This window comes from Malassezia pachydermatis, assembly GCF_001278385.1.
Source record: "Malassezia pachydermatis strain CBS 1879 chromosome Unknown scaffold2, whole genome shotgun sequence".
NCBI classification, from domain to species: domain Eukaryota; kingdom Fungi; phylum Basidiomycota; class Malasseziomycetes; order Malasseziales; family Malasseziaceae; genus Malassezia; species Malassezia pachydermatis.
In genome coordinates this window covers 381,695-406,485 of record NW_017253139.1, presented here as the reverse complement: position 1 = coordinate 406,485, position 24,791 = coordinate 381,695, and the positions used below count along the sequence as shown (strand labels likewise).

At 56.7% G+C, this 24,791-nt stretch overlaps 13 protein-coding genes across 13 annotated transcripts; 9 read left to right on the top strand and 4 right to left on the bottom strand.

Moving 5' to 3' along the window:
- Nucleotides 1–114: 114 nt before the first annotated feature.
- Malapachy_2287 (hypothetical protein) lies at nt 115–1,201 on the top strand (the record flags this gene model as incomplete). The annotated part of the gene is made up of 4 exons (XM_018136779.1): nt 115–164; nt 274–415; nt 445–548; nt 577–1,201. 4 exons carry the CDS (start codon nt 115–117, stop codon nt 1,199–1,201), a joined length of 921 nt encoding a protein of 306 aa, XP_017993039.1.
- Nucleotides 1,202–1,217: 16 nt separating this feature from the next.
- Nucleotides 1,218–1,835, bottom strand: Malapachy_2267 (selenoprotein w; the record flags this gene model as incomplete). The annotated part of the gene is made up of 2 exons (XM_018136759.1): nt 1,218–1,283; nt 1,311–1,835. 2 exons carry the CDS (start codon nt 1,833–1,835, stop codon nt 1,218–1,220), a joined length of 591 nt encoding a protein of 196 aa, XP_017992935.1.
- A 411-nt stretch (nt 1,836–2,246) lies between these two features.
- Nucleotides 2,247–4,188, top strand: Malapachy_2299 (dhs-like nad fad-binding domain-containing protein; the record flags this gene model as incomplete). Its single annotated transcript, XM_018136791.1, has 3 exons — nt 2,247–2,535; nt 2,561–2,700; nt 2,734–4,188. 3 exons carry the CDS (start codon nt 2,247–2,249, stop codon nt 4,186–4,188), a joined length of 1,884 nt encoding a protein of 627 aa, XP_017992979.1.
- Nucleotides 4,189–4,334: 146 nt separating this feature from the next.
- Nucleotides 4,335–5,363, top strand: Malapachy_2277 (electron transfer flavoprotein subunit alpha; the record flags this gene model as incomplete). The annotated part of the gene is made up of 1 exon (XM_018136769.1): nt 4,335–5,363. One exon carries the CDS (start codon nt 4,335–4,337, stop codon nt 5,361–5,363), a length of 1,029 nt encoding a protein of 342 aa, XP_017992891.1.
- Nucleotides 5,364–5,411: 48 nt separating this feature from the next.
- Malapachy_2291 (anaphase-promoting complex component) lies at nt 5,412–7,902 on the bottom strand (the record flags this gene model as incomplete). The annotated part of the gene is made up of 2 exons (XM_018136783.1): nt 5,412–7,483; nt 7,509–7,902. The coding sequence occupies 2 exons, from the start codon at nt 7,900–7,902 to the stop codon at nt 5,412–5,414; spliced, it is 2,466 nt and encodes an 821-aa protein (XP_017992977.1).
- A 97-nt stretch (nt 7,903–7,999) lies between these two features.
- Malapachy_2292 (spoc domain-like protein) lies at nt 8,000–10,404 on the bottom strand (the record flags this gene model as incomplete). Its single annotated transcript, XM_018136784.1, has 8 exons — nt 8,000–8,128; nt 8,272–8,797; nt 8,832–9,013; nt 9,041–9,770; nt 9,796–9,970; nt 9,998–10,199; nt 10,230–10,358; nt 10,387–10,404. 8 exons carry the CDS (start codon nt 10,402–10,404, stop codon nt 8,000–8,002), a joined length of 2,091 nt encoding a protein of 696 aa, XP_017992974.1.
- A 117-nt stretch (nt 10,405–10,521) lies between these two features.
- Nucleotides 10,522–11,745, bottom strand: Malapachy_2262 (beta- -mannosyltransferase; the record flags this gene model as incomplete). The annotated part of the gene is made up of 1 exon (XM_018136754.1): nt 10,522–11,745. The coding sequence occupies one exon, from the start codon at nt 11,743–11,745 to the stop codon at nt 10,522–10,524; it is 1,224 nt and encodes a 407-aa protein (XP_017992932.1).
- A 157-nt stretch (nt 11,746–11,902) lies between these two features.
- On the top strand, nt 11,903–15,073 carry Malapachy_2230 (ubiquitin conjugation factor e4; the record flags this gene model as incomplete). Its single annotated transcript, XM_018136722.1, has 1 exon — nt 11,903–15,073. One exon carries the CDS (start codon nt 11,903–11,905, stop codon nt 15,071–15,073), a length of 3,171 nt encoding a protein of 1,056 aa, XP_017993448.1.
- Nucleotides 15,074–15,259: 186 nt separating this feature from the next.
- Malapachy_2239 (eukaryotic translation initiation factor 2 subunit alpha) lies at nt 15,260–16,211 on the top strand (the record flags this gene model as incomplete). Its single annotated transcript, XM_018136731.1, has 3 exons — nt 15,260–15,485; nt 15,513–16,161; nt 16,190–16,211. The coding sequence occupies 3 exons, from the start codon at nt 15,260–15,262 to the stop codon at nt 16,209–16,211; spliced, it is 897 nt and encodes a 298-aa protein (XP_017993447.1).
- A 243-nt stretch (nt 16,212–16,454) lies between these two features.
- Malapachy_2236 (t-complex-type molecular epsilon subunit) lies at nt 16,455–18,152 on the top strand (the record flags this gene model as incomplete). The annotated part of the gene is made up of 3 exons (XM_018136728.1): nt 16,455–17,948; nt 17,976–18,083; nt 18,120–18,152. 3 exons carry the CDS (start codon nt 16,455–16,457, stop codon nt 18,150–18,152), a joined length of 1,635 nt encoding a protein of 544 aa, XP_017993454.1.
- Nucleotides 18,153–18,230: 78 nt separating this feature from the next.
- On the top strand, nt 18,231–20,165 carry Malapachy_2234 (peptidyl-prolyl cis-trans isomerase; the record flags this gene model as incomplete). The annotated part of the gene is made up of 1 exon (XM_018136726.1): nt 18,231–20,165. One exon carries the CDS (start codon nt 18,231–18,233, stop codon nt 20,163–20,165), a length of 1,935 nt encoding a protein of 644 aa, XP_017993452.1.
- Nucleotides 20,166–20,558: 393 nt separating this feature from the next.
- Malapachy_2233 (p-loop containing nucleoside triphosphate hydrolase protein) lies at nt 20,559–22,412 on the top strand (the record flags this gene model as incomplete). Its single annotated transcript, XM_018136725.1, has 1 exon — nt 20,559–22,412. The coding sequence occupies one exon, from the start codon at nt 20,559–20,561 to the stop codon at nt 22,410–22,412; it is 1,854 nt and encodes a 617-aa protein (XP_017993451.1).
- A 515-nt stretch (nt 22,413–22,927) lies between these two features.
- Malapachy_2232 (p-loop containing nucleoside triphosphate hydrolase protein) lies at nt 22,928–24,781 on the top strand (the record flags this gene model as incomplete). The annotated part of the gene is made up of 1 exon (XM_018136724.1): nt 22,928–24,781. One exon carries the CDS (start codon nt 22,928–22,930, stop codon nt 24,779–24,781), a length of 1,854 nt encoding a protein of 617 aa, XP_017993450.1.
- Between the last annotated feature and the right edge of the window lie 10 nt (nt 24,782–24,791).

Below are 24,791 nucleotides of genomic sequence, written 5' to 3'. Positions count from 1 at the left end.
GACATTTAGACATCGCCACGCTGGTGGCCCTACTTTGCCGAGAACCACTCTCTGTGCGAGGTTTTTGCACGTCATGCGATTGTGGCGCCTCGCGCTCCTATTGTCCCTGTATGGATGGGCATGCCAAGCCTTGGCACAGACAACGGCTCCCTCGATCATATGGAGTACGTCTGCGTCCAATGAGAATACCCTAGGCCGGAGTACGACCCAAAATCGGACCACCTCTCAAGCGAGATCAAGTTCGAGCGCATCGTCGCCTACGGCAAACGCTAGTACAGCGAGCAGCAGTACGACCGCCAATGCTACGGCTACGGCTTCGGGCAATACAACGGCATCGAATATCACAGCTCCTCCGCTGCCTCCGCTGCCTCCAGGCTTTATCAATCCACTCGAGACGGGCGGGATTATGTTGGGAGTGCGTACAAGGAAAGCTGACCATCGCAGAAATACAAAGACCGCCCATACGAGGGTGAGCCCCTGAACATCATCATTGCGAGTAACTCGTCAAAGGATATGATGGATGCGGAAGGCTTCCTGATTTGGGCAACGTACGTACTTTATCTACTCACGTCACAGTGCGCTGGGATTTGGCGTCTCCTGCCTGGGCCAAGGCGATCCACAGACGATCATGTATGCCAATTTGGGTGAAAGAAATCCTGCCGTGAAGCAGGGCTCTGGGTATGGCTTAAATGGCGTTTTGCGTTGGAATTACGGTATGCCGGAAGTAGGCACATGTCGAGAATCCCTCGAGGGTGGGAACCATTTCCGCTGGTTCGTGCAGGAATCGCCAAAGGGAAACGCTATCTTTTTAGCACCATCGCTAGAGCAGAGCTTGGCAAACTTGCACAACATCCAAGTCGATGGCTACAATCGCGGCCGCGATCAGATTGTGCAAATCGCGACAAATCCCAATGGTATCACGTGGGAAGGTAACACTTTTAACGCGACGGTAACATGGATCGAGCCAGGACGCCTCATGAATGCTACGTCGGCCAACATCAGCCATGCCGAAATGGCAGCGCCTGGTCAACCAGTTGTTGATGGCCGTGTGGCTGTGCTGTACGTGCAGACGATAACACGATCAAATCAAAATACAACGCAAAATCAAGCGCGCTCGCAGTTGATGTATTCGCCTACATGGGTATGGCTTATGATTACGATCGTCTTTTTATTCATGTATGAGATTGTTGAATGTATATAGATTCACCACCTAATGTCTATTTCTGTTTTTCCGAATGACCCAGACTCTGCGATGGCGCAATGTAATCACGAAGTAAACGTTTCTGACGGTAAGTCGTAGATATACGTACCAGTTCGGCCAGTTCAGGGAAGCCACCCTGCTTCTTACGATCCCATAGCAGATGGATATCCGACCCCGTATCACTCTGACTGCTCATGGCTACCCACACACGGAATCGACCAGATGTCTCTGGCGTCGCGCAGGGCAGCAGCATTGTGCTGGCTAAGTACCCTCCTCCCGATGCCTTGGAACTAGTGCCTTTCAGGTACTCCTTCTCAGAGAAAGTAAGAAGTAGCTCGGTCTGCACCCAAGTCGCACGGTGCTGCCATCGACAACGATCACAGTACTCGATCAGCAAGCAAGGCAGCTTCAAGCCAGACGCACAGGCAGGAGTGATGGGCGGCTCCATCTCCTGAACCACTGGCACTTTGTTGCTCTCTTCCTTTGCAGGTTGAGTCGACATAGGCGTTTCCAAGGGCACAGGAGCAGCCGCAGGCATTGGCTCAGCTTTCCCAAACACGTCTGCCGAAGGCATCCATGGCTGCTGCCATTCTTGCGTGGGCAAGGACAATGCATCCGTCTGGCCATCGCTCATTATGACAGGAGGAGCGATAGCATAATTTGTGGCAGCGTACTCCGTTAAAGGCGATGACGGATGCGGAGGAGGCTCTGACCAGCCGACTGCCTCGGCGCATTCTACGCAATCAGGCACAGTGCGTCCAAACTCAGAGACAGTCATTAGCTCTGGTTGGTCTATCACGGCAATGGGAGCCCCTGCGTACCATGTAGCACCGCGAATGCGCGGAGCTAGTTTTGGTCGCTCCGTCACGAGGTCGGGCGGAGGGACGAGGGGAAGAGCTTTATCACTCATTGTAGAATGACAGGGGGATTGACATCCAGCACCATGCGGGGGATTTCATTTTCGAGGTTGTATCACGTGATGTCGCGCCCAAGCACAACGCGTGAAATCAGGACGACACCGAGAGACAACACACGCCTAGTGGCCATGTTGGTGGTGCCGCTGCCAACGCCCACGGAGCCAACGGAGCTCCCCCGAAGGCCTACAGGCACCGACTTGAATGGTGGAGTGCGCCGAAAATTCACGCGCAGCAGCACGGTCGGCGATACGCACACCGCCGCTGAGGCAGCACGACATCCGCCTGCCAAGCTGGAGTACAATGTCCCCCCACCTACCAAGATTCCTGCGTATGCCACCATGTCAGAGCATGTCGAGCACGATCTAGGTCGGTTATATCAATCCATGCAGCAAGCCCGTCGGATTGCCGTTGTATGCGGTACGTGTCACTTACCTAACCACAGGCGCTGGTATTTCTGTCTCGTCGCCTGCCAACATCCCTGACTTTCGCTCAGCTACAGGCCTGTTCACGCAACTGAAAGAAAGATTTCCGCAGGCTGGTCTTTCTAGTGGAAAAGATCTTTTCGATGCACGACTATTCCAGGTACGTATGGCGCCTACTTTCTCTTATCCCAAGTCGGAAAGTTCGACCTCGCTCTTTTATTCCATGATCGCAGAGCTTAAAGAGCTAGCAGACGCAGCGCAGCCTACCTTTTTCCACCATATGCTTAAGAGGCTAGACAAGGAAGGACGACTTCAGCGTGTATATACCCAAAACATTGATGGGCTCGAAGAAAAGGCGGGCCTTACATTCGGCACAGGCACGTCGTTGGACGAGCTGAGTGCCTCCAAACGCAAACGTGCTGCATCGCAACGTGACTTTAAGCGCTCGCAATCGGATTCGGCCGTCCTGAGCTCCATGCACACAGAACCGAGTATGTCGAAAAAGCCTCTCTTTCCTCGTGCTATTCCTCTGCATGGCAGCTTGTCGTCCTTGTCATGTATGTTGTGCTCTCATACGATGTCGCTGTCCGCAGAGAAGAACGAAAAGGCCAAAGAGGCTTTGGCGCAATTGCGAGCTGGTCAGCCAGTATGGTGTGAGCGATGTGAGGCGGCTGACAATCTCCGCACCGAGGCCGGTCTTCGTTCACGAGGGATTGGACGCATGAAAGTGGATGTGGTGTTGTACCATGGTGAAAACGATTCTGCAGAGCAAGTGGGCGCGTGTGTAGAGCGCGATCTGCTGGGTCTGCGGGATCCAAACGAACCTGTTGTCCCAGAGACCCCAGCCGAGGCGCGAGCGAGAGAGCGACGAGAATCACAGGCTTCCTTCTCTACGATGCCAGCAGTAAAGGAAGAGAAGGATGAAGAGGTTGGTGACTTATCGATGAACGCCGGCGATATGGGAGCTGATGATGTATTGGCGGGCGCGTTTGATGATGATGGCCCTGCCGATGTTGTGGAAAAAGGATCTGAGCCTGAACCCACTGTGCCGCCCAAGCCACGTCGCTTAAAACCCATGCCGCCTGACCTTTTGATTGTGGCCGGTACGAGTCTCAAGGTGCCTGGCACGAAACGCATTGTGCGTGAGTTTGCCAAAGCATGCCGTGCTCGTGATCAGCGACGCAGTGCGTCGGCGAAAGAGGCCGCGCCAGTGCGTGTGGTGTACCTGAACTACGACTTCCCTTCTGCGGCGAGTGAGTGGGCTGGCACTTTCGATATGTGGATTCGAGGTGATGTCCAGCAAGCAGCGTTGGGACTCTGTGAGCCACGTCATACCACCACGACCCACGATCCGCTGGTGGAGTCGATGATTGGGCGCCATACGTGGCATCCATACGCGTGTGCGTACGAGGAGGCCCAGAAGACGAAGGGGACCGAGAAACGTGTTCGTTCGCGGGCACGAGGGCGCAGTCACACTGCAGCTACGACTACGGCTACGACAACGACGAAACCGACCACGGCGCCCTTGCGTGCATCGAACAAGTTGCCTATGGTATCAACCAAACTGAGTACCGCCAAGACGCGGCGAGTCCTCGGCAAAGGCACGCCCAAACCTGAGCCCCACGAGGGCCTGCCGCACCATGTGTAGGGCCCTGGCTCGACCGTATGTAGCCACGTGGTAGATGTCAGGGTAAATCACGTGAACGTCGATCGGAGGTCTCTCCGCAAGCGCCCGGCTAAAGCCCCGGTGGGGATCGCTGCGGACGTGAGTTCTTTCCCCGTACCATTTGCATTATGTTCGCTGTCCGTTCTGCTTTTCGGGCTGGCGCTCGCGCCGCTGTGCCCTTCCGTACGTTCGCGACCTCGTCTTCGCGTGCTGCGAACACTCTTCTGTTCTTGGAGCACAAGAACGGTGCTATTAACCCTGCCTCGCTCTCTGCGCTGACCGCTGCGCAGAAGCTTGGTGGTGAGATCCATGGCCTGGTCACTGGCCGAGCCAGTGAGGCGAAGAAGGTGGCTGAGGAAGCTGCCAAGGTCGGTGGCCTTACCAAGGTGCTGGTAAGCAGCTCGGATGCGTTCGCCTACCCGCTGTCGGAGCCGATCGCGCCGTTGATTCAGTCGCTCGTGTCGAAGAACTCGTACTCGCACGTCGTGGCCGGCCACACGGCGGTGGGCCGTGATGTGATGCCGCGTGCGAGTGTGCTGCTGGACTCGTCGCAGATCTCGGACATTATTTCGGTCGAGGGGGAGGACACGTTTGTGCGTCCGATCTATGCCGGTAACGCTCTGGCTACGGTCAAGACGAGCGACAAGGTGGTGGTATTCACGGTGCGTGGCACTGCGTTTGACGCTGCCAAGGCCGAGGGCGGTAGCGCCTCGGTGGAGGAAGTTGAGGCTGGCGAGGCCCCGCAACCGACCAAGTTTGTTGAGGAGCAGGTGAGCGAGTCGTCGCGCCCTGACCTGGCCACCGCTGCGCGTGTAGTCTCGGGTGGTCGTGCGCTCAAGTCGGCGGAGGGCTTCGAAAAGTACATTGAGCCGCTGGCTGACAAGCTCAAGGCGGCGGTGGGTGCCTCGCGTGCTGCTGTGGACGCCGGCTATGCGGACAATGCGCTGCAGGTCGGTCAGACTGGTAAGATTGTCGCGCCGGAGCTGTACATGGCCATTGGTATCAGTGGTGCGATCCAGCACCTGGCTGGTATGAAGGACAGCAAGACGATTGTCGCGATCAACAAGGACCCCGAGGCCCCGATCTTCCAGGTGGCTGACTTGGGTCTGGTGGCCGATCTGTACGAGGCTGTGCCGGAGCTTACAGAGAAGCTCTAAGTTTGTCATTCATAGCGTAGATGTGGTAGCACTACTTCTTGCCAGTGTCTACAGGACTGTGAGGGCTCGCCGATCGCGGTGGGCTACGACGCGCAGGCCATGCTGGAATACGGCCAAGAGCGTGCCATCCTGCAGGTCCACCGGCTTGGCGGGCGGTCCTTTGGTATCGGTGTGTGACCACGCGACAGAGCGTAGTTGCGTGGAGTGGGAGGTGGTGGACAGGACGTGCAGATCATGGGGCGTCACCGCGAAATCCAGCACCTCGCCGTGCGCAGGATGTGTCTCGCGCGGGACGTCCGCGGAGGCTGTCGTCAACGGAGGAAGGGACAGCGTCACCAGGGTATCGTGCGTAGCATAGGTATGCACGTGCTGCTCATGGTGCACTACGGCTCGGACGACAGGCCGAGGGACGTGTGTCGGGATCGTCGCAGGTGCCTCGGCAGGCACAGAGCGTACCGCTTCGTCGCGGCACAGCACAGACGTGGGGCGCTCCCAGGCCGTGTGGAGGGTCGGAGCAGGGGACCCTGCCTGATGAAGGGCCGACACAAGCACACGCGCAGTATCGGTACACAGCTTTTCGGCCCGTGTCACGAGCGTCTGGGCATCGCCAGGGAGTGTCCGAGGCGCATAGGTATGCGCGGGCCCGGCAAACAGTGTAGGTACATGGAAGACCCCCTGCCATTGCGCTGTGGTGGCCGTGGCAGGGGCCCTCGGCGCTTGGTCGACCCAGGCCAGGGCCGAGGCCAAGGCGGAGGCCACCTTGGTGGGCGGCTTGGACGGTGCCGCTGTCTCGTACACCACGGCGGGCGTCGTCCAGAGAGGCGCTGTGAGCGCATGGCTATCGTCCGAGGTATCTGCGTCAGGCGCATGCGCTGGAGTGGTGGGCGCGCCGAGCATAGCATCCAGGCTCGGCGAAAGGAAGCCGCGCTGGACATACTCTAGCACAGTCAGGGTATCATGGTATGTGAGCACACGCGGTACGTCCTCACCTAGTTTCCTGCGCTCCTGCCGATCCTGCTCCATACGCCACCACTGGTAGTACTCATCCAAAGCCAGCCATTCGCGCTCGACGTCTTCTTGCAGGGCCATGGCCACAGCATGGCATGTTTGTGTCTGACGCAGCAGTGGTACTACATCGTCCAGTGCTGCCATGGGGTACGAGGCCCGCCACTGGGCACACCCCTGCAGCTCGGTCAGCAATATCAAGAGACGCTCGCAGGCCGGGACGACATGCGTCGCCATGAGGCGGCGAATATGCTTAAGTCCACGCTTAGCATCGGTCTCCATGGCCAGTGTCGTGCCTTCCGTCAGCTGGGCAAGGAGCTGTTCGCACGCTGGCGACGCCCGCCCTGTCATAATGAGCGCCATCCATTCCAGCACGATATCCACGCCATGCCGCTTGGCGAGATCGTCCCAGTGAGCCTGCCATTCGACAGCGCGTGGCCGCACCATGGAGATCCATGCTCGCGCTGCATAAAACGTAGCATCAAGGATGTGCGTCAGGTAGGTACGCAGGTCCGTACTGAGCTTCGCGATGTGCCACAGCGGCGTCGAGAGAGGAAGGGGGATGTGCGCACTCTGCCAGGTCTGCTCGTCTTGAAGTAGCACCGAGGCGGTATGACAGTCAGATACGATCGATAGAATCTCAGCGTTGGTGGGCAGCGATACAGGGCCGATCGGGACAGTGCCATCGAGCCAGAACGAGAGCTGCCCGCCTGCATCAGCACAGAGCAGGAGGGACGCATGCGACGTGCCGGACGCCAAGGACGGAAGCTGTGCTAGGACACCGGTGCCTTTGGGTACGTTGGCACTGGGCGGTGGCGCTGTAGGCCGCGAGCGGGCGTGGACAGAGCCGACCCACCCAGGCTTGTCGTCACTGAGATCGGTCGGCGCATCGAGCGGTTGCAAATGCCTCAGCATGGAAGCCGCTTGTGATGGCACAGTTGGTTCAGGGACAGGGACCCAGTACAGAGTGGCATGCCATGGCGACGTCGTTGTAGGCGATGTATGGGTATACAGCAGGGTCCCATCGTACACAGAAAACACACGAAGGACATGCGTATGTGTCGTGGTCGTGTCCCACGTCTGTGACACGCCCAAACGAACAGCGAGTCGTTCACCTGGGGTCAGTCTATCGTTACGTACCATCAGGACTCCATACTAAGCTCAGCACGGACATCGATTCCCATCCGCTACGACGTTCGTCGGACGACGCCGTAGGCACAGGCTCCAAGACGACGTCCCATACGCGGCTGGGTGTGTCGCTCATACGCCATACGACCATCCGTAGCGAAGAGCCACGGCGTAGCGAGGAAGCATCACGTCCTGCGCCTGGCGCCATAGGGTTCGCGACGCCCATACGACGCGCTTGCATGGCCAGCATACGCTGCCGCATCGCGATCTGCGCTGGCGTCAGGCCAGGCGGTCCACTCGCTGCAGGGGCAGGGGCCTCATCGTGCGAGACAAGGGCCAAGAGGTCCATGCATGGATTGCAGGCGGACGTCAGGATGTGCGCTTCGCGCGGCAATGGGACTTGCATCGGCCACCGCACCGCTCTGGTCGTCGTGAACGAGCGCTGCTACGGTCGGTCATGTGGAGGGTCGCGGGTGGCATCGACTATGGAGGGCGCCTGGTCGCTACGGCGGGGTAGACCACTCGGCCAAGGCACGCGCGGTCGCCGGCGTCTCTGTCGACCGGTGTGCGGCATCTTCGTCGTGCGTGATCAGCCCCAAATCCAGCCGGTGTCGAAGGACTTGGACCAGCGGCTGTGTATGTGACTGGGTGTGGGCCTCGGCCCAGAACGTACGAAGAAACCTGGGGCGTTAGTACATAAGCAAGGGCACGTACGCATTGTACAGCAACGCCTCGTCCATCGAAAAGGTCAGTTCGTACGTCCTCATCTACGTACCTCGGCTGCCACATGACGAAAAGCATGCAAGGCACGTATCAAGGTAGGGACGGTCGTGGCAGGCTGAGCAACGAGATGCAGCAGGGCCATTGACATCGCCGTACACACCTCGGTCACAGCTTGGGTATCGTTGACGAGCGCCTCAAAGTCGTGGATAAGGTCGGCAAAGCGAAGAGGGCCCACGTGAGGAATATCGATACGGTCCTCCTGCAGCACGGGCGCGAGCGGTTCGAACGCCGGCGGCGTCGCTGCCTCGGCGGCGACGACGGACGGCGCTTCCGTCTTGGGCGCCTCCGACGGCGGCTTTCGCGGGCGCGTGGACGGCCCTGGCGCACACTCGAACGCGACGGCACACGCATCGCGCGCAGGTCGCGCCCGCGCCTCGACAGGGCTGGGCGTCGTGAGGAAGCGAGTCAGACTGGCAGGCAGAGGTGGCAGCGGCGTCATGGGGTACAGAAAGCGGTGCTTGATGGCATTCTTAATCCCATGGATCGCCGGGTTGTAGCTGAGTGGCGGTGCATACCAGCTGGACGTAAGGTAGGCGAGAAAGACGTACGTACCCTTCTTCATCGTTTTCATCGTCCATGTCCATCAAATCCATTTGGTCGACCCATGCATCCATGGCCTCTTGCTGCGACGCTGTAGGGATGGTCGCATGCTCGTACACAGCCTCGCCGGACTGCGTGACAATCCGGTCGAGCGGCGGGAAGGCGACTCGCTTTACGTCCTCGCGAAAGGGCACCTAGGCGGTAAGTGGATGCATACGTACGCGAACCATGTAAAAGCCATCGTACTCGCTCTCGACCAGCGGCGCGAGAATGTACAATTTCGGCTCTGCCTGCGCGCGGGGGACCCAGCGGCAGAGTGCATACACGCCCTTCACCGCTGCCGCTTGGACCAGGCTGGAGAGTGCCACTTGTGCCCGTGTCGATGTCGTGGGCGCCGTGACATAGTACGTCTCGCCCAGATGGTATTCGCGTCGGTACGTCTTGGCATGCACGAAATGCAGAATCTCCATCGCCGGCGTCGTGTCCAGCGGCGGAAGGGTATGATGCAGCGGCACCAGCGATGCCCCCAGCTTGTACGCACGCTGGACAGGCGTCGTGTCGGGCAAGGGCTGGACATGGTGCAAATCGTCGCCCGCTTGCAAAATGTCCTCGACCTTGTACAGCAGGGGATGCGCTTCGACACGTCGCTCGGATGCAGGGGCCTCGCCCTTGGCAAGGCGCGTCGTCGAGGGCGGACGTTGGTGTGCCGTAGCTTTCCACAGACGCACAGGCAGCGACAAACAGGCATGCTGCGACGTGCCAGGCTGGCCGAACGTCAGTGTCGCGGCGATCGGATGCGATTTGGGCATTTGGATATGAGGCTCCATGGATTGGGCGGCGACCTGCGCGGCAGGCGCCATAGCCGAGCCAGGTACCTCGCTAATCATATCACGCCAAAACGTCTCTTGAAACTGCCACGTCTCAGTGGGCGGCGTGGTAGGGCCGACATGCCTAAGGTAAGTAGCGCCATACGTACAGTACACGCAACGGCGTGTCGGATTGCGCCAGACGCTGCCGCACTACATCCGTATCGCCGATATTCAAAACGGCATCGGTCCGTGTCACTAGGTATACCAAGCGCGTCCATGACGAGGGAACGCCACGATCTTTATCGAGAATCGTCGCGAGGGTGACGACCAAGCCGTCGATGGCTGGACATCAGTACAGGCCATACGTACGATCACATGGAGTGCCATGGGTCGTGCCAGGCGTCAATGCCTGGACGAGATCAATGGTGTCGAGGGTGGGCGGCGCAGGCCGCCAGAGTTCGACGATGCCTAGGTAGTCGTCGAGGATGCCCTTCTCACACAATATGTGATCGGTACGCTCTGCACCGTAGATAAATATACACACTTTGATCGTAGCGAGACCCCGCATCATCTGGTGTGAGCCGCTGCGGGGACAACGTACCACCTCGAGCAGGCGCATCGCGATGAACGCCTGGCATTGCGCGAGACGCGTCTGTGTCTCGCCCTCGTCCGTCTGGCCCATGGGCGCCGACACATCGAGCACAAACGTGAGCAGCGTACGTGGATGAAGCTACATGTAAGGACCTAGGTCGACGTACACTTGCGCCGGACGACATCGAGACGCTCGCCGCGGCCGCCACCTCTCCACGAAGTGAGCACAGGCCACGCAGCACGACGCAGGCGCGTCGGTCGTTCGTGGTCGTGCGTCGGTGCTACTCACGTGACGATTCATTCTACTGCAACGCGGCGGACGAGGCTACGACCTGGTCCCATAGCGCGTCCCAGGTCGCAGGCTCTGTCCCCAGGAACCCGCCATGGGTCGTACGGGGTGTATGCAAGGTATGAAGTAGGCACGTAGCCAGCTCGTCCGCGGTATGAAATACGGCGCCATTCACCCCGGGCTCAATGAGCTCGTGCAAGCAGGCAAAGCCCAGGGCACACACAGGCACACCACATCCTAGCATATCGACCACCTTCATAGGCAAGTCTAGACCGGAGGAACTTGTATGTAGCGATACACCCACGTCCGCGGCGCCTAGAAGACGCGGATAGTCCTCGGCAGCGAGCCAGGCCGTATGGATCGAGACGTAGCGCCATGCTTCCTGTGCAGAGCGCTGCGCCATGAGGCGTTCGTACATGGAGCGTTGCGGCCCACGCCCTGTAATGACTACGCGCAGAGGCCGCGTAGAAGGCCGGCGCCGCGCTTGCGCTTCGTACTGCGACACGGCGTCGATCAGCATCCCGAGATCTTCGTCAGGTGTCCAGCTTGTGCTGGACACGACCAGGGCCGCCGTGGGGTCCATCGGCTCCATAGTACCCCATATCGATGGGCCGACACGCTGGAGAAACGTGTGGGCGTCCTCCTGCGTCAAGCGATGGAAATGCGAGGGCGGTCGGTCGTGCAGCACCAACGTCTCGCCCTGCAAATGCCAGCGTTGGACCAGGTGATGCCGCATTGCATACGTGACAAACAAGTGCGTCGTAGCACGCTGGCCACACCATCGTTCAAGCTGTTCGGCGAGGCGTACCAACAGGCTACGAGGCCCTACCTTGAGCGCGAGAATGGTGTACGCGGTATTGTGCCAGTCAATGAGGATGCGGCTGCGCGTCCATGCACACGCCAGGCGCACCATGCCCAGTGTCGGGATCGCCGGCGGGGTTTGGACGACCACCAAGGCAGGGCGTGGGGTGCTGCGTACGATCGCGTGAAACAACGACCCAGCCTGCATCGGGACTTTTACAAGGGCGACCAGCACAAACAGCGCGCGGGGTAGCGCCTGAAGGCAAGGCGGGGGCGTCCACAGCCGGACAGGGTGGACCTGCGGTCCTTGCAGCGACGCAGGCAACGTGGTATCAAAGTACCCTGCCACATGCACATCCCATCCATGCCGCACCAGGCTCTGAATATGGTAGCACATCCGCGGACTTCGCGCGACGTCGCCTAGCACGATGACCATCGCTGTACGTGTCTGGCACGCACGTCGTACCCTTGCCATGTAGAGGAGACTGGCCCCCAGCCACAGCGCCGCGGCGGCGGCGACAGCTGCGAGCCACATGCACGTAGTAGACACGCGGTGGATGTGGTGGAGGGACAGGAACACAGGCCGTGCGCACATGGGCGAATCCGCGGACGCATCCACCACGTGCGTGCGTGCGACGCTGCTGGAAGTCGTTCTCTCCTCGATGGCCGACGCAGCGTGGACTGCCTGGGAACAGCAGGCGATCACGACGATCTTCGGCGTGACCCTCGATGCACATAGGCAGGCGTCATCGTCGGCCACGACCAGCCCGCCTGCGCTTGTCTATGTCGCGGATCTTGCGGAGGAACTGCAGGCCGAGCAGCCGGCGCAGCACCCTCCGCAAGCAACGTTGGCCATGGCCGATCGTGTGCTGATTTCGCGCTTGCAGATGGAGGAGGCGACAGAGAAGAGCTGGGACTATATAGTGCATGCATGGACGCGGTGCCGCCAGGAAGAATTGCGTGTAGCGCGGGAGCCTGCCGCGCCCTGGATCGCCTCGGCCCAGGCCGCGTTGGCGCATGTCAAGGAGCTGCTCATTAGCTACGCAGGCATGGTCCTGGAGATGCCGGATATGTTTCCCTGCGATACTAAAGACGATGAAGAGCTGGGACCTGCGGCATTGGTCCCTACGCTGCTGCAGCTGAGTGTCGCTGTGGACGACGATGATCGGGTTGCGCCATGGTCCGCCCATGCGTGGGCGAGTGTGCCGCCATCGATGGCGTCCACGTTTGTGCGCGAGTTTGTGGATCGATTCTGCGTAGACGACTCTATGGACTCGTTCGACGTGACCCTGGGCGGCGCATTGCAGGCGATGACGCAGCGTGTGCTGTACCCGGACGGGCCCAAGGGGGCCGATGCCATGGAGGTGGACGACGACGTGCAAAGCGTTCTGGCGCAGATGCTTGGCATCCCGAATCCACGGCGCTCCGCCACACGTACGCCCGGCATGGACTTGACGCAGCTTGATTGGCGGCCGATCCAGCAGGCATGGGTCGCTCTCATGCAGCTCAAGACGCTGGCGAAGCACATTCCTTTCATGCCATCGTTTACACCCGCCTGCAGCGCAAGTGAATGGGAACGCGAGAGCCTGCTTGGCCCCTTACTTCGTCTCTCGTGCTTCCCTGATGCGTTCCCTGCGATGGCGCGCGACTCGTTTGCGGATCCACGCACACGTTCCCCTATGGATCTGGACAACACCATGCAATCGCTGCGCATGTCGTGGCGCGTCTCGCAGACCTCCCACTTCCAGATTTTCAATGCGATGATCCGGGCCGATGCGACGTCGCGCGAGCAGATCCTCGCACACTGGGGCACCATTTGCGAACGAAACGTGAAACGCGGCGCCATGCAGGTCCGCTCCAAAGAAGTGGCGACCGATGCGTACATGGTCAATGTGTACGACGTGCTCCTCCGCTTTGCCGAGCCGTTTGCCGAGCCTACGTGTGCCAAGATGGACCGCATCGACCCAACGTACTTGCGTGTCCAGCGCCGCTGGGATACCAGCAGCTTTACACGGATCCTCGCTACGGAGGCAGACGCAAGGGCATGGCAAAGCGAGGCTGAGCAGCCCACGACGCCGTTCAACTTCATCACGGACGTGTTTTTCCTGACACAGCGCATGACGAGCCTTGCCCTCGGCAAAGCGATGCGGCGCGTCGAGCAGCGTGAAAAAGAACTGGAGCGCCAGAAAAAGCGGTTCGAGGACATGGAAAACGAGCGGGCGCGGTGGCAGGCGATGCCGCATGCGTCGCAGGTGGAACAGCTTTTGCAGCGCGGTCAGGCGCACATGGACAAGATTCACAGCGAGATTCTCGCCGCCCAGACGATCATCATGGAGCGGGAGTTCTTGCAGCGTGTCATGTCGTTCATCAGCTTCTCCATGGTATGGCTGATTCGCATGGCGGCAGGGCCGCACTCGAACTACCCACAAACAGCGCTGACGTTGCCATTGCCGCCCGAGGTGCCCAGAGCCTTCCAGATGCTGCCGGAGCACATCTTCGAGGATGCATGCGATACCGTGCTGTACTACTCGCGCCACCGCCCTGACGTCTTTGATACGCCGACGCGCGAGAGCATGGCCGTGTTCTGCACGACCTTCCTTTCGAGTGGCACCTACATCCGGAACCCCTTCTTGAAAGCAAAATTGGCCGAAATGCTCTCGTACAATGTGATGCCCTTTGGCTCGCTCACCATGGGCGTGCTGGGCGATACCATCAACTCTCATCCATTGGTGATAGCGCACCTCGTGCCTGCCTTGATGGCATTCTGGATCGATGCCGAATCAACAGGCTCCCACACACAGTTCTACGACAAGTTCAACATTCGATACCATCTCGCACAAGTGTTCAAGGCCATTTGGGATAACGTGGACCACAAGCAGCAACTACACAAACAGGCGACAGAGCACCAGTCCGACTTTGTCGTGTTCATCAACCGATTGATGAACGACGTCACGTTCCTCCTCGACGATGCGCTGGACAAACTCGCAGAGCTGCATACCAAGCAGGCAGAGATGGACGAAGAAGAACGCTGGCACGAACGTACACCACAGGAGCGCGAAGAGTTTGAAGGGATCGTACGTGGCATCCAATCACAGATCCGCAGCGATCTCGGGTTGGGCCATGAATTCCTTCGCCTGTTGATCATGTTCACCAAGGAAACCAGCGCCTCGTTCATGTCGCCAGAGATCGTGGACCGACTGGCAGCCATGCTCGATTACAATCTAGATGTGCTGGTCGGCCCACGGTGCCAGGAGCTCAAAGTGAAGGACCCAAAACGCGTGGGCTTTGATCCCAAGAGTCTGCTCAAAGAAATCCTCTCCGTCTTCCTCAACCTGGCATCGCACCAGGCGTTTGTGGAAGCGATCGCACGCGACGGACGTAGCTACCGCCGCGAAACCTTCTCAAAAGCGGCTAGCATTGCCCAGCGCCATATGCTATTGAGCCCAGCCGACATCGACACCCTCGCCGACTTGGTGGACCGTGTGGAGCAAGCCAAGCAGGCCGAGGCCGACGAGGAAGAAGACCTAGGTGAGGTCCCCGATGAGTTCCTCGACCCGCTCCTGGCAACACTCATGCGTGATCCCGTGCGCTTGCCGTCCAGTCGTGCTGTGGTCGATCGATCGACGATCAAGGCGCACTTGCTCAGCGACAACACCGACCCCTTCAACCGCATGCCACTGAAACTTGACGATGTGGTACCGGACGACGAATTACGCGAACGAATCCAGGCATGGGTAGCAGAGCGCCGCGCCTCCAAGGCCTGATGCATGATAGGTAGTCCCCATAGCGTTCGACACCCCACGCCCACACCATGCTGCAGGCCGGCCGGCCTGCCTGCTGAGGCTGGGCGTGGAGCGAGTGAAGTTCGGCCGAACGTGCGAAGGTGGCTTGCCCTTTTTCGCAAAAGCTCTTACGGCCAGCCACGCCTCGTCTGTCATTCCAGAGCCACCATGCGATTCTACGAGAAACCGCTACCTGATACCGATGAGGTGGTGATGTGCCAGGTGCGGCAGATTGCCGAGATGGGCGCGTACGTGAAGCTGTTGGAGTACGACAATGCAGAGGGTATGATTTTGCTCTCGGAGCTGAGTCGTCGTCGTATTCGTAGTATCCAGAAGCTCATTCGCGTCGGCCGCAACGAGGTCGTAGTCGTGCTCCGTGTCGACAAAGAGAAGGGTACGTGAGGAGAAACTAACACGGTAGGTTATATCGACTTGTCCAAGCGCCGTGTGTCGCCAGAGGATGTGATCAAGTGCGAGGAGCGCTACAGCAAGTCGCGTGCCGTGAACAGCATCGTGTCACACGTTGCGCACAAGCTCGACCGACCCGTGGAAGAGCTCTACGAAAAGATTGTGTGGCCTCTGGACCGCACGTATGGCCATTCCTACGATGCATTCAAGCTGGCTGTCACAGAACCTGCCAAGGTGTTTGAAGGCATCGAGATTGACGAAGAGGTCATGAAGGAGCTGCAGGCGAACATTGCACGCCGTCTGACTCCGCAGCCTGTGAAGATCCGCGCTGATGTGGAAGTCTCATGCTTCGGCTACGAGGGCATTGACGCTGTCAAGGAGGCCCTGCGTGCTGGTGAGGCCGTGTCGACAGAGAACATTCCTATCAAGATCAAGCTGGTGGCGCCGCCGCTTTACGTGCTGGTTACCCACTCGACAGACAAGGCGGGTGGTATTGCCCTGATGGAGCAGGCGCTGGAGAAGATCACGGAGACGATTGAAAAGAGCGAGGGTCGCGTCGTCGTGAAGATGAAGCCCAAGGCCGTCTCGGCAGTGGAAGACGAGGAGCTCGCGCAGCTCATGGCGCGTGTCGAGCGCGAAAACACAGAGGTGCAAGGCGACGAGTACGTACATGGTCTACTCACACAACAGCGACTCGGAAGAGGACGAGTAAAACGTGGCGTTTTTTTCCTACATTCAAGATATGGGCCCTATTGTATACTAAACGTATGTAGCCGCTTTTTCTCTCCATCGCAAAGAAACGTCGTTGTTGTCTCTGCCCTCTTCCCCATGCCAGCAAGAAAGAGTACGATGAGCGCTGCGCCAGGCTGCTTATCTAATACTCTCAGCGGCACGTAAAAACGAGGCCGCGTGTCGCCTCCGCCCACGCTTCGCGTGTCTCTTTCTCAACCGCACGATGGCCGAACCACAGGTGGCATATGCCCAAGATGAGTACGGCAACCCCTTCATTGTAGTGCGTGAACAAGGGAAAAAGACCCGTGCGCAGGGTATTCAGGCTATCAAAGACCATATCCAGGCGGCACGGACAGTCTCGAATATTCTTCGCACGTCGTTGGGCCCCCGTGGCTTGGACAAGATCTTGATCAGTCCTGATGGTGATATCCAGGTGACGAACGACGGCGCGACGATCATGAGCAATATGGAGCTGGAGCATCAGATTGCCAAGCTCCTCGTCCAGCTGTCCAAGAGTCAGGACGATGAAATTGGCGACGGCACGACAGGTGTCGTTGTGCTGGCCGGCGCACTGCTCGAGCAGTCGGAAGCGCTCATTGACCGTGGCATTCATCCTATCCGTATTGCGGATGGTTTCGAGCGGGCGTGTGACATCTCGGTGAGCGCCCTGGAAAAGGTGGCGGACCGCGTCGAGTTTGACCGCGACCATATCGAAGAGCTGATCAAGGTGGCCAAGACGAGTCTTGGTAGTAAGATTGTGTCCAAGGCCTCGGACAAGTTCGCTCGTATTGCGATTGACTCCGTGTTGTCTGTGGCCGATTTGGAGCGCAAGGATGTGGACTTTGACCTGATCAAGGTCGACGGGAAAGTCGGCGGCTCGTTGGAAGACTCGATCTTGGTGCAGGGTGTAGTTCTGGACAAAGACTTTTCACACCCGCAAATGCAGCGTGAGCTGCGTGATGCGCGTATTGCAATCCTTACCTGCCCATTGGAGCCACCACGTCCAAAGACGAAGCACAAGCTCGATATCAACTCGGTCGAAGAGTACAAGCGTTTGGAAGAGTACGAACGCACAACGTTCCTCAGTATGATCCAGAAGATCAAGGATTGTGGTGCGAATATGGTAGTGTGTCAGTGGGGCTTTGACGATGAGGCGAATCACCTGCTGTTGCAGCACGGCCTGCAGGCTGTGCGCTGGGTCGGTGGCCCTGAATTGGAGCTGATTGCGATTGCGACCAACGGTCGCATTGTGCCGCGTTTCGAAGATTTGTCGGCAGACAAACTGGGTCGTGCCGGTCTAGTACGCGAGGTGGCCTTTGGCACGACACGCGACCGCATGCTGGTCATCGAGGAGTGTGCGAACTCGCGTGCTGTGACGGCCTTCTTGCGTGGCTCGAACAAGATGATCATCGACGAGGCGAAGCGTGCGCTGCACGATGCTATGTGTGTCGTGCGTAGTCTTGTAAAGGACAACCGTGTCGTCTACGGTGGTGGTGCTGCTGAAGTGTGCGCCTCCATTGCAGTGTCGCAGCAAGCGGATGAGATTGCTTCGATCGAGCAGTACGCCATGCGCGCCTTTGCTTCGGCGTTGGATGCGATTCCCCTCGCGCTGGCCGAGAACAGCGGTCTGGCACCGATCGAGAACCTTGCTATGGTCAAGAGTCGGCAGGTCACAGAGAAGGATGCGCGATGCGGCATCGACTGCATGGGCGTGGGTGTACGTATGAGGTTGACTGACCATCAGAACAACAATATGAAAGAGTGCCGCGTATTTGATCCGCTGGTGTCGAAGCGGCAACAGCTTTTGCTGGCGACGCAGCTCGTTCGCGCTGTCCTCAAAATCGACGATGTTGTACGTACGAATGCAGCCGACTCACACCCTCCCTAGATTGAACAGCATGCGCTCGACGCGGAGATGTAATGACGTGCACGTGATCGATCCATAGGAGCCGTAGCAGAGGATGGATCGCTCGGTAGACTAGGTGAGGCCCTCCACGCCATGGCGCACAACGAGGAGCCACGCAAGCGTGCCAAGGAAGACGAGGCAGCTGTGTCCATGTCATCAGACGACGATGACGTAGGGCCCATGCCGATGCCTGCCGGCAACGACACGGAGCGTGCGAAGCGACAACGCACATTGCAGTATGAAAGTTTGTACTTGGAACAGTTACCATGTGCAGAACGCTACCAAAAGTCGCTCATGCACCGTGATACGATCAATTTCGTCACAGTGACGCCACATACCAACTTTGTCATTACAACCTCTGTGGATGGCCACGTCAAGTTCTGGAAAAAGCAGGCTACAGGGATCGAGTTTGTCAAGCATTACAATGCGCATCTGGCCATGATTGTCGGTGTGTCTGTGAGTGCCGATGGCGCCTACTTTGCCAGCATCGCCGCTGATGGAACTGTAAAAGTATTTGACGTGATCAACTTCGACTTGATTCACATGCTACAGCTTCCCTATACCCCTCGCGCCTGTGCCTGGGTGCATCGCCGCGGCAGTGCCGACACCGTGCTGGCCATCGCCGAGGAGCATAGCCCATCCATCCATTTCTACGACGGACATGGCGGCAACGAGCCATTGTATACGGTTGATAAGCTGCACAAAAAGCCATGCCATATTCTCGCATACAATGAAGCGTATGACTGCATTCTTTCGGCAGATACGGGCGGTATGCTGGAATACTGGCAGCCACGCGAGCCGTATGCACCGCCACCCAATGTGTTTCAGTTGAAATCGTCGACAGATCTCTTTGAATTTAAAAAGACCAAATCTGTGCCGACCAGTATCACCCTGTCCCCGGACGGCGCGTACTTTGTCACGACTTCCATGTGCGATCGACAAGTGCGCGTATTCCAGTTCCAGCATGGCAAGCTGCTGCGAAAGTACGACGAGTCTCTAACAGCTATCCAGGAAATGCAGCAAGCAGGCACAGCTATCTCCCAGCTCGATGATATGGAGTTCGGACGTCGTCTGGCCGTCGAGCGAGACATGGACGCCTCCATGCTGGCCGGCATGGGCGATGCCACGGCGAACGCTACAGGAGCGGGTACCGCTAACGCCGTGTTTGATGAGAGTGGTCACTTTATCATCTATGGGACGATGCTGGGCATCAAGGTGGTGAATGTAAAGACCAACAAGGTGAGCCGCTTACTTGGCAGAGACGAAACCATGCGGTTTTTAAATATGTCACTGTACCAGGGTGTACCGACCCAAAAGCCCGTGACAAACATTGCGTTGGCCGCGTCTGAGAACCCTATGGCCAAAGGCGATGAGCGGGATCCTACCCTCTTCTGCTCGGCCTTGAAACGAGCGCGGTTTTACTTGTTTACTAGGAATGAGCCAGACACGGATCCCAACTCGAAACTCGCAGGGCAGGATCGGGATGTGTTCAACGAGAAGCCCACACGAGAAGAGCAGGCCATGGCAGAGGACAAAACGAATATCAAGAAAAAGCGCCAAATCACTACGGCCATCTTGCACACGACAGCGGGAGACATTCATCTGCAGTTGTACCCTGATCTGGTCCCAAAGACCGTAGAAAACTTTGTGGGTCTGGCCAAGAAAGGGTACTACAACGGTGTGCTCTTCCACCGTGTCATTAAGAAGTTTATGATCCAGACAGGTGACCCGTTAGGAGACGGTACAGGGGGTGAGAGTTTGTGGGGCGGTGAGTTTGCGGACGAATTCGTCAAGGAACTTCGTCATGATCGACCCTACACGCTGAGTATGGCCAATGCAGGACCTAATACCAACGCAAGTCAGTTCTTTATTACGACAGTCGCTACGCCATGGCTTGATGATAAACATACTGTGTTTGGCCGGGCTACAAGTGGCCTAGATGTGATTCACAAGATTGAAAATGCGCCTATTAACAAGTTTGACAAGCCCAAGGACGACATTCAGATTTCCAGCGTCACGCTGCATTGATTAATTACGATCCATTATGAGATCATCCCCCAGAATTCTCGATCGGCAAACCCCTAGCTCCTTGGAGTTTTTGAACCAATGAAATCTGTTACTACGTGAAGATGAAACTGCGTAAGGCTATGAAAGCAGGAGTCCGCGGATGTAGGTCACTGAATCGCTTAGAAGTATTGGACGATATTGGTTTAAAATATTGGCATTGGAGTGGGGAAAAGCGAGATAAAATGCGCACAATAATAATACGCTTGCATTTTTGCCCTAAGTGCGAAAGCGGAGCCAGAGTGATGATGTATTTTCGAAACGCAATAGCCCCAAAAGTTGTGGCACTATACAGAAATCTATTCTTATTTAAATAGCGAAGCTGACCTTGAAATATGACCTTATACTAGCCTCACCATGAGTCGTCTAGCGTGGACGGATGTGACGTATACAATCAAAAAGAAGAGATCTTTCCGGCCCTTCAAGAAGGGAACAAGAGAATCTACTACGGTTTCCAAGGTGACCTTGTTGGACTCTATCTCGGGTCAGGTTAAAGGTGGCGAAATGTTGGCCATCATGGGTCCTAGTGGCGCCGGCAAGAGCACTCTTCTCGATGTGCTGGCTGACCGCAAACAAGCAACGTCCGGCATAATCCAAGTGCCGGGAGATCATCCAGTGAAAAGCATCTCGAATTATGTCGAGCAGCATGACGCCTTACTTGGTGTCCTTACCGTTCGCGAAACTCTTTGGTACTCTGCCAAGTTGAGTATGGACAAATCGTCAACAGCGGCGGAAATCAACGAACGTGTGGACGCTGTCCTAGATGGCTTGGGTCTGCGCGGTGTGGCTCATAACAAGATTGGCACACCCATTCAGCGTGGCATCAGTGGTGGCCAAAAACGTCGCGTCACCATTGGATGCAGTCTTGTGACAATGCCTTCGCTCCTATTCTTAGACGAGCCGACATCTGGCCTAGACATTCACACGGCCTATGCGGTAATGCACAGCATTCAGACATTTGCAAAGTCATATAACATTGCTATTGTGGCTACGATTCACAGTCCCAATTGGGATATCTTCCGTCTGTTCTCAGAAGTCATGCTTTTGGCGCATGGGAAAACCGTGTACTATGGACCCATTGAGCTCGTCGCTCCGTACTTTGAGCTGAATGGCCAGCCATGCGCTACATTTACCAATCCAGCAGATCATATGATGCGTCTTGTAAGTGATGATTTCAAATTGGTCCATAAGACAGGTGATATGGAAGCTGATGCCGGTACGGATGGCGATATGTCTGTACTTCAATGGGCTGAGCGTTGGAAGGCCACTGGCATTCAGTTCCTGCGTGAGCGCAAGCAAGATGTCAAGGTTGAATACGATGTGGGTAAAGATGATGTACATGACCTGCGCTTCAACAAGCATAGCTTTTGGAGTACAACATGGACGCTGTCCCACCGAAATTTGATCAATTACCTTAGGAACATGCTTGCTTACGGTGTGCGCTTCGCCATGTACATTGGTATTGGTGTACTCCTAGCGACAGTTTGGGTAAATCTACCACAAAATGATGCACACGTGCAAGATCGTCTTTCTGTGCACTTTTTTGCAGTGGCATTCCTCGGTTTCATGAGTGTCGGTGGTATTCCAAGTTTCTTAGAAGAGCGTGGTGTGCTTATCCGTGAACGGTCCAATGGTCTGTATGGCCCAGGGGCATTTACGTTAGCAAATACAATTATGACACTTCCCTTTCTGTTTATTTGCTCCTTGGTCTTCGCTATTCTGTGCTATTGGTCGATTGGGTTACATCCTGGTGGTGTACCATTTTGGCGCTGGCTTGCGTTCTTATACCTCGGTGTCGTGGCTGCAGAAATGCAATCACTTTTGATTGCGGCTTTGGTACCCATATTTATTGCCGCTCTGGCCTTGGTGGCATTTGTCAACGGATTTTGGATGTGCACACAAGGCTACTTTATCCGCACCGTCAATTTGCCTAGATTTTGGTACTACTGGGCACACTTTATCAACTACGAGACATACGCATTTGCTCTCTTGGCACGTACAGATCTAATGGGGCTCCAATTCCCATGCAACGACTGCACATGTCAATGGCCTGTCTCGGCGGAAGACAAGTGTGCGTCGTCAGGCGACTCGATTATCAAAGGTCTCCAGCTCAACGAAGTGGACCTTGGTGGTCAGGCTGCCATCCTTGTATGCATTGTGATTATCTACCGCCTGGTGTTCTACGCCATCTTGAAACTCCAGCGTGCCTGAGACCATAGACCTACTTTTGCATCCCATGGAATAATAGTCTCTCTTTTATTTTGCCTCGCCTTGATTGGACGTCTTCCGTTCTCCAAAGGACAACATTCAAATTCCAACGTTACGCTGCTTAAGCATAGATCCTAAGTAGGCATCCCCTGTTTTGTGTTTATGGTCGAATAAATGATATTTGTGGGGCTTATTGGTGCATGCCTCTGTAGAAAGGAGGTCCGTTGAGCCTTCAGTCAGACTAGGATACCCTAGCGAGTCCGGCGGACATCCTATTAGTTCCTGGGCTGCATTGATTGGATCTTATTTTATTAAAATGTGGAGGCTGCATGGGTTTAGCTCGCTTGGCGGGGCATGTGCAAGATGATACGCCCCCTCAGTAGCCCATGGGCCCTAGACGGAGTCCGGCGGAAACGCTTGGCAAAAAAAGCGCTGGACGTTGTGGCAACAAGCAATGCGCTGAACTTATTTAAGGAGTAGGGGCCTGGGTCTGATAAAGGCCATCGTCAACCCACATCATGAGTCGTCTCTCATGGACGGACGTGACCTATACTGTGAATGCAAAGAGTTCCATGTGGCCTTTCGCCAAGCGATCAAGGAACCCCGATGCCCCTAGTAAAGTGATGCTACTCGATTCCATCTCTGGTCAAGTCAAGGGTGGTGACATGTTGGCCATCATGGGTCCTAGCGGTGCCGGCAAGAGCACTCTTCTCGATGTGCTGGCTGACCGCAAGCAAGCAACCTCTGGCTCGATTAAAGTGCCAGGAGATCACCCAGTGAAGAGCATCTCGAATTATGTCGAGCAGCATGACGCCTTACTTGGTGTCCTTACCGTTCGCGAAACTCTTTGGTACTCTGCCAAGTTGAGTATGGACAAATCGTCAACAGCGGCGGAAATCAACGAACGTGTGGACGCTGTCCTAGATGGCTTGGGTCTGCGCGGTGTGGCTCATAACAAGATTGGCACACCCATTCAGCGTGGCATCAGTGGTGGCCAAAAACGTCGCGTCACCATTGGATGCAGCTTGGTAGCGATGCCTTCGCTACTGTTCCTAGATGAGCCTACATCCGGTTTGGATATCCACACGGCCTACGAAGTGATGCACAGCATCCAGCAGTTTGCTAAGATGTATGATATTGCTATTGTGGCCACGATTCACAGTCCCAACTGGGACATCTTCCGTCTCTTTTCGAATGTCTTGCTGCTGGCCCATGGTAAAACCGTATACACAGGACCCATTGAACTGGTGGCACCGTACTTCGAGGCGAACGGCCAGCCATGCGGCACATTTACAAACCCAGCGGATCATATGATGCGCCTTGTCAGTGACGATTTTAAGTTGGTCGAGAAAACAGGCGACATGGAATCGGATGCGAACCATGGCTACGGTATGACCGTCCTGCAATGGGCTGAGCGCTGGAAGACCACAGGCGAGCAATTTTTGCACGACCGCACGCATGTGGACAAGCCAGAGCACAATATGAGCAATGATAACATGCATGATCTGCGCTTCAACAAGCACAGTTTCTGGGGTACGACGTGGACACTGTCTCGCCGCAATCTGCTCAACTACCGGCGAAATCTGCTCGCCTATGGTGTGCGTTTTGGCATGTACATTGGTATGGGTGTTCTGCTAGCTACCATCTGGGTCAATCTACCGCAAAATGATACACATGTACAAGACCGCCTGTCTGTGCATTTCTTCTCGGTGGCATTCTTGGGCTTTATGAGCGTTGCAGGTATCCCAAGTTTCTTGGAGGAGCGCGGCGTGTTGCTGCGTGAGCGTTCCAATGGCTTGTACGGCCCTGGGCCCTTTACATTGGCGAATACAATTGTCTCACTGCCGTTCCTGTTCATCTGTTCGCTGGTGTTTGCTATTCTGTGCTATTGGTCGATTGGGCTGCATCCTGGAGGCGTAGCCTTTTGGCGCTGGCTCGTGTTCCTGTACCTGGGCATATTGGCAGCAGAGATGCAATCACTCCTCATTGCGGCTCTCGTCCCGATCTTTGTGGCTGCATTGGCGTTGGCTGCCTTCTTGAATGGGTTCTGGATGTGCACACAAGGCTACTTCATCCGCACCGTCAATTTGCCTAGATTTTGGTACTACTGGGCACACTTTATCAACTACGAGACATACGCATTTGCTCTCTTGGCACGTACAGATCTAATGGGGCTCCAATTCCCATGCAACGACTGCACATGTCAATGGCCTGTCTCGGCGGAAGACAAGTGTGCGTCGTCAGGCGACTCGATTATCAAAGGTCTCCAGCTCAACGAAGTGGACCTTGGTGGTCAGGCTGCCATCCTTGTATGCATCGTGATTATCTACCGCCTGGTGTTCTACGCCATCTTGAAACTCCAGCGTGCCTGAGACCATAGAC